Consider the following 7,842-nt stretch of genomic DNA (forward strand, 5'->3'; position numbering starts at 1 on the left):
TGCCTCTACTTTTCTTTCATTTAGAGTGTCAATATTCAAATGAATCAAAATACACTACATGAAATTCTCAATGAAGTAGATTTGAATAAAAATGGATTGGTTGAACTCAATGAATTTTTGCAGGTGAGTTGTGGCTGGTTTTTTTAAGTGACAAATGGCAAAAAAATTTAATGACCTGAAAATATAGCTTCTTATCTCTGAATGGTTATATTATTTAACTTGTTCTAAGAAATAGACCACTGAGTACACATAGTTGGTATTGCCTTTTACCACTGAGAAACAAAGAAGAGTAAAAGTCAGAAATGTGTGTGTGTGTGTGTGTGTATTGGACCTGTGATTTGATTGGTTCAGGGAACTGCCTGGTGAGGAAACTCCCTTACCCATGAGGATCAATACCTTCTTTTCACCTTATAGTATTAGAGAATTGCCTAGATACCTGAATGATTAAGTGATTTGGCCAGAGTTAATCAGAAATGAGACTTAAACCTTGTCTTACTGGCGTTAAGACTTTCTTTTTATCCACTACAGTATGCTATGCATATGTGTGTACATGCACACTCATATACACAGATACACATACACACACATATATATGTGATACATATGTACACATACAGAAGCATTTGCAGGGGTTGAGGAAGGAGGGTACTAGAAATAGGTGTTTCAGGGAGAAATCAGAAAAAGCCTTTTATCTGCCTATATTTGTGAATATAGAAAAATTAGCATCTGTAGCTTTATCAAGTAATCTATAGAGCTGATGAAGAGCCTCTGTGATGCAGAACATTTTTTTTTCTTTCTCTTTGTTATTCATGTTCTCACAATTAAATGAACAAACCACTCAAATATATTGGGCCATTTAGATTAAATATGGGCTCTGAATAGAGTTAAGAATGGATCAATATCCCTTTTAGAGTACCTATTGCCCAACTGTACCAGATGACCCAATACGTCTTTAGATACATTTAATACCTTAAATATGCATTATTTAGCTCATAAAAACAAAACAGAACTGTATTTTATAGTCTTATAGGTGTTAGTTATGCTTCAAGAAACATGGAAAGCAAACTAAAGGGAAAAAATGTATGTTTTAATTTTGAGGCCATATTCATGATGGCATATAATTCAAATATTTACATTCTTTGTAATTCCATACTTGGGTCCCAATTCTTTAACATTTTAATTGATGATAGGAACTTCACATTTTCACTCCATAAGGAAACTGGGCAATGAAGATCATTAATCCTCATAAATATCTCTAAAGAAGGAAATAAAATAAAGCAAGATGACCAGCAATATATTTGTATCTGTCTACCTCACTCCACTTACGAAGAGTTTATTTGTTCCTTCCTAGCTGGGTTTGTTTTTGTAGTCTTTGTTGGGTAGGTATTTCAAATGACTGCCAGGTCTTTGCTGCATCATGGCAATGATGAATGCTGAACATGAGATAAATTAATGCTGGGGATTTTGGTCAATGTCAGCCCTTTCTTCACTGTGTCAAGTTAAACAAACAAGATCAAGGCAAAGGAAATGGTAATTGTCTCTCTGGAGATGAGCTGCAGATAAGAGCATTGTTGAATCTAAATGTAGAAAATTTCCACAGGTTGTGTCCAGCATTACAAAAAAGAGTTTCATCCCAGCAAAACCTAGTTTTTTAACCAAGACAGGCTTCAAAATAAATCCAGGCTATCATTTTGGCTTTTAAAATGGAAACCACGTAATGCCTTTTCTTTGTAATTTTCAGGAAATTTAAAAAAATTTTTATTGATTTTTGGAAAATGTTCCATCAAGTAAAATCATGTACTTTCTCCCATGTTAAAAGTCCTTTTAAAAAGTTTGGTGTTGAAAAAACTAATATTTACACTGTACTTGAAGGTTCACAGAGGGCTTCCTTCACAAAACTCACTGCCCCTTTTTGCAGATGGGCATACCAACATTTAGTGAGGTGAATAATTTGCCCTCGTTGATATGGAGGAATGAGTCATCAGAGTCACAATTTGAACAGAGGTCTTTTGACTCTAGCACCACTAAGTTTTGTTTAGTAATCCAACATCATGGATGGCATGAATTGTGTTTAGTAATTGAGTTAATTTGAGTGGAGCATAGTTGAAAAAAATTGATTCTAAGTAATTGAGTCTTTCTACATGTTTTCTTATAGAATCTCTTTGTGATCAGGCTTTAACTTTTCCAATTATCCATGAAAAAAGTCTGTATTCTAAATACCGATGCTTATACTATACTTTAAAACTTTTTTTAACAGTTAAAGATAATGTATCTCATAGGATCCATGGAAACTTGTAATTGTTTCTCCACGTAAAATATCTGAGTGCTTTTAAAATTGACTGTGGATCACGACAGAAGAAGACAGTATTTTAGATGTGACGCTATATTCAAATTGACCCTGGTTAAAAAAAATTCACTCAAGATGATCATTTGTTACAGTAGGGTTTAAGATATTTGTAGACTAATAGCCTAAGCAATAAACTATTTATGCAAGAGTTTGTTTTTATATCTTTGGCTGTTAAAACACTAGAAGGACCAGAATTTAAGAATACCTTAAAAGACTAAGCTATATCAGTTGATGCGATGCATTTGCACATACTGGAGATAGTAGGATGGAAATTTTTATTTCCAAGTAAAATTATATTTCTGCTTATAATTCTTTGTATTTAAAGTGCATTTGAACATATAGGAGAAATTAGAGTAAATTATAGTAAAATTATCAAAAAAAGATTTGAAAATTCTTATGTCACTTGACACACCTGGTCCTGTCCTTCTAATGTTTTAATCATTTGTGCCAAATAATGAATATAGGATGTCTTCTCTAAAATGGTCACAAGTGATGGAAAACAAAGTCTGTCTTATACCCTTTAACTCCCCCTGCCTCCTGTGCCTCTTTCTTTTTAACATAGAGTAGATTCCAGCTTGATGTAAAAGTAGGCTAAAAATCTTTCCTTTTTCTGAAGATATATAGCCTAGCTTTATCTTCTTAGTCTTATTGTCTATAAAGACTATTTCTAGATGATTCTTGTGGAGAATAGTCATAGATGTATGAGTCTACAACTTGGGGGCTCAGGATTTCAGGGCTCTTTTGCAGTTAACTATCCAAACCTTTGAAATAATGCCTTACGAAACACTCTTCAATGTTAGAATCTGAATAGTCCCTTTTATCCTTGGAAGTTATTAATATATAAAAGGGATTAAATGTGCAATCCAAAATGTGTAAATGTATTAAAGAGCACTGTAGTCAGTTGTATTTCAGGTGTGGTTAATGGCCAGAGCTATCAGGAAGTAAAAAGAAATGTTATTGGGGAGGATAAGAGGAGGGAAAGCAAATCATAAAAAACTGGCAAGCCTTGGGCAGGAAAAAGAAAAAAAAACACAGACAACACAATTGCTTAGTGCTTTCCACATGAAAAAGTCCTTTGCCAGCTGAGTACATGTAATTTTGAGACTAATTCTGATTTTATCCATTGGATAAAAAAAGAATTAACTAAAATCTGAGCACTAGAGTTTATTAATTCTTTAAGGTAGATCTTTGGGTCTAGTTTCAAGGACTTAAATGAAAATTACTTTGAAAACTCTTTAAGGAATTTGACCTTAGGAATATTGAAGGAGTCAAGTACAGTATCATTCATCCTCATGCCACCTGTCAAATATGGGGTCACTTGTATCATGTGGATTGTTTTGTCTTTATCCTATCCCTAGTATTGCTTTACATTTTTACAAATGAAATGTAAAATCCAATATTTAAGATATTCTCAAACGCTCAAGTGCTTTGAACACACAGAGGGGCAACAAGTGAGGTTAGCTTTCAAAGACAGATTGATTTACTGGAGAGATGTTCCTGTAGAAATGATCTACCTGCCTTTGTGTTTGAAATTCACCAAAATGGGAGTTTTTTTTTTTTTTTTGCTTCTGCTGTCTGTAGCACCTGCTATGGTTTTTGATAGAGAACTCATTCATCCCAGCTTGCAGTTTTTGTAACAATTAAAGTGCTGTTCAGAATTGAATGAGCTGGCCGTGTGTGTGTGTGTGTGTGTGTGTGTGTGTGTGTGTGTGCGCGCACGCATGCATGTGTGGTGTGGGTGTATACGTTCATTTTAACATATCGAACGCTGTTTCTTTAAGCTGATGAGCGCTATTCAAAAAGGAATGGTCTCTGGAAGCCGCCTGGCAGTACTGATGAAGACTGCAGAAGAGAGCCTGGGTTCAAGATCTCCCATTCCAGTGGATCGGAGTTGTGGAGGATTGTGAGTCTGAGCAGGTCACAAAACAGAAACAAAAACCAACAAACACTGAAATAACAACAATGAAGCACTATGCTAGAAACAACTCTTACTTCTCCAAACTAGTGGATATGTATAGCTGCTTTTTTTTTTAACCACTGGGAAACATTCCAAAGCTCTAAGATATCTCTGTGTATGCCCTTGATTTATATTTGCCATTCAGGATAGCCTATAAAAGGGGTAGTTTACCTTTATTTTTCATGCAGATTTTAATACTATACTTCTGGCCTGTTAGACTAGACATGCTTTTCTCAGTTCTCAAAGCAGAATGTTTTGGCAGAAATTCAAGGAAGAACTTGGAAGAGATTTGCTGACACATACCTGTGTTCATTAAACTTTTAGATAGCCTTTACTCTTGAAAAAGAAAGGGCATGCAGGATGACCCCTTTAGAAATGATAGTGTTTCTGAGGATTTCTTCCTTCCACCTTATTCCCTCTGCCCCACATTCACAATATTGTCCAATTTTCTATCTCAGGTGTGACTGCCAAAACTAAAAAAGTTTAGATCTGGTTTCAGGAGTAAGTCACAAAGAGAAACTCTGAAAGCTTCCCAAATCACAGGTATAGATAAGGATAGCATTGACATTTACTGAGTCTTACAGTGATAGTTTCATCTCGGCAGTTCGTTTTTTTTCAGTGGCTGTTGGTTTTCTTTGACTGCTGAGGTTGCCAGGAAGATCCTTGATTTCCTTGTTTTGAGACTAGCATGGAAGTGGCACATTTGGATATAACAAGGATGAGCCCAAATTTTCCATCTCTTTATACTAGTACTATAATGGTAGATATGTATTTTGACAAGCACATGTGAAAAAAGCACAGGTTTCAAGCCCCAGATCTTATCTTTGAGGGAGCATGTGATATTGTCTAATATTGGTTTAGACTGAGCCCTGTTGCACTGGTTTTGCTCACTTAGCAAAGAAATGGGGGGGGAGGGTAGAAATAAAATATCTTAGTTTGCTCTAATTCTAAATATTAACCATAAGCACAGAGTTGCATTTTTGTTATTTTTTTAAATCCTTAAAAGTATTTTACCTTTCATCCTCTTATAGGAAAAAATCTGACATTTTAAGTAAGGATGGTTTAGGAATATTTTTGCTGCTACTTGGTTCTAGTTGCACTCCCTTCATCTGGTAGTTTGTCCCTTGGCCCTTCCCAGTGTGAATTGAACCCACACAAGCTTTTGCAAAAGATCAGGTTCTGTATATAGAAGCAAATATCACACTTCGATGGAAGCTCTTACTACCATGATTGGAAATCTTAGTTATAAAAAAAACTGGTACACAAATTGACACACCACAGCACAGCGGTGTTTTCTGTTAGCATAAGATCAGATCTTAATGCCTCTCCCTGTCAGTTCTTTAGTATTTATGTCACCATTAAGACCAAATGGTGAGATTCAAAAAACTGTGATATGCATCAAAATATATTTTTTAAAAAGACCATTAAAATTTTGTTTTATTAAGTGCTTTTTTTTGTTTTATTAAGTGCTTGCTATTTGCATGGCATTGTACAAGGCTGCAGAGATGGAAAACAACCTGCCCACAAGGAGCTTAGAAGTTGATGCATTTGCCACAAGGGAGTATGAAACCAAAACCAAGGTAGTGATACTTCCAGAAGTCACTGTGACATTCTCCTCTTTCAAGGTTACAGCCAATATTTTTAATAAATGGTGGCTGAAATAGGGCAATTCAGCACTGTTCTCAAGACATTATAAATTTCTCTGTCCAAAGCTAAGCAAATCATAACAGACAAAAAAGTTATTTTTAAAAAATATTTTTTATGTGTGTGTGCCTCTGGGATGAAATATTGTAATATTGTATGTTTGGTTTCCCTCTCTTTCTCTTCCTCTAGTTAAATCAAGATAACGATGACTTATATCTCCCTGAACCTAATACAGTAGGAAACTGACTTCTTTTGCTTAGGAACCTGCAGATTCTTTTGCCAGATCTGCATTTGTTAAATAGGTCTTGTGCATGTTTATTTGTGTGTGAGGTCTTGTATCAATTTTCTCCTAAAATCTGCTGATTCTGAACCTGTACTTCTTCACAAGTTCCAGACACTTGTCTTGGGAATCAGCTGGTGCCAACTTTTCTTTTTAACTGTGAATAAAGCATACAAGCATTTTGTGTCATGTCTAAATGAACATTTGAGGGGTTACCTGATAATAACTTTTGGAAAAATCAAGTCCTTCCTGAAGCCTATTCCAATTAGTCTTACAAAGTGACTTTTGAGATCCTTTATGGAGAGCCTTTATCAGCTGAAAAAAAATCCTATCTGTAGTGAACACTTTGTAGGCTATGGCTAAAATTAGCCCCCCCCCCCCCCCCCAGTTTAGTAGTAGCAATTATGATAATATAAGACTAATTTATAGACCATGGTTGTCTGCCACATTCCCCATGTACCATTTCTTGCTTTCAGTCAATGTATCTTGAGTGGAACCTCAGGATTTCTATTGCATGCCCCTTTATTCTGCTTTAAATTCTGGCTTTGTTTGGCCTTTCTTCATGGTATGTGGAATGCTAGCTGTCTCTTGTTCTCTGATAAAAAAAAAAACTGCATTCTTAATTCTGATAGGTTAAAAATGAAAGGATCGATCATTGAATTAATTATCCCACATTTTATGTATTTAAGAGAAAGCTATTGGCATATGAATGTAATAAGGGTGAAGCCAATGCAGTTGTATCTTTGTACTGTTTTGCATTATTTCAGTCCTATGGGTGGTCCAGGGGAGAACCGTCCTTACAATGTGTGAAACCAGAAACAAAATACCAACAGCTACAAACTCTGTGCTGGCCTGGATAGACATACTGCATGTTTTTACATGTGGCACTTTTATGTATTATGTTAGGTTATTGTTCTAGATTGGACTGTTAAATACTGTGTTTGAGGCTGGGTTGTCATTTTTATAACTGTCTTGGTGTTTTATTGCCATTATTTATTACTTTTGATATACAGAATGAGCTGCATGCATTTATAGAGCAATAAGAGGATGTATTTAATGTGCCTTGTTTTTAACTGAATAAGAACTGAAAGCATGAATCAATAAAACTGATTAAAATGGTCCGTTCACTGGCATTTTGATGTTCCTGGCAGTCACAGAAATAACTTTGATTAGTCTTGAAGTTAAAAAAAAAGTTTGAAAAATGTCTTAAGAAACTATATTTTTAAAATGACATTTACTTGTTAATTTTTTTTTGCTCTGAATTTTGCAATGCTCTATCAGAAGTGAAATCTCTGCATTAGACAGATTTAATTTTTATGAGGTAGCCTGAATTATTTGTATTAATTTGTAGCTGAAGCCTTTAGGGCATGAGTTCTGTATTTGTGCAATCCTGTTTGAAAATTACATCCAGCCTATTACAGCTCTGTTGGGTTTTTTGTCAACCAGAGCCTTTCAGACTAAGCGTTCCCATGCACACTGATGAATTTTATCATAACTAAAATCAATAGGAATGAATGGGAAAGATTACATAATCCATTTTGATCATCTTACATGTCAAGTTAGTGCAGGGATGCCAAGTGTTGATAAATGCTCTGACGGAAAAAATGCTATATA

At 35.0% G+C, this 7,842-nt stretch overlaps 1 protein-coding gene across 2 annotated transcripts in view; it reads left to right on the forward strand.

Annotated features, from left to right (window-relative positions):
- The window catches only part of GPD2 (glycerol-3-phosphate dehydrogenase 2), a 137,298-nt gene extending 129,937 nt beyond the window's left edge, over nt 1-7,361 (forward strand). The window contains exons 15-17 of one of the 2 annotated variants that reach the window (XM_036745357.1): nt 25-123; nt 4,129-4,250; nt 5,772-7,361. In XM_036745357.1, the coding sequence (XP_036601252.1) occupies nt 25-123; nt 4,129-4,250; nt 5,772-5,847 (297 nt within the window). In that variant the 3' untranslated portion in view covers nt 5,848-7,361. Of the gene's footprint in view, nt 1-24; nt 124-4,128 lie in introns of both variants that reach the window. The other variant, XM_036745358.1, reaches the window with a different exon arrangement.
- Nucleotides 7,362-7,842: the final 481 nt, after the last annotated feature.

The sequence above is a fragment of the Trichosurus vulpecula genome, chromosome 2 (genome assembly GCF_011100635.1).
Source record: "Trichosurus vulpecula isolate mTriVul1 chromosome 2, mTriVul1.pri, whole genome shotgun sequence".
NCBI classification, from domain to species: Eukaryota; Metazoa; Chordata; class Mammalia; order Diprotodontia; family Phalangeridae; genus Trichosurus; species Trichosurus vulpecula.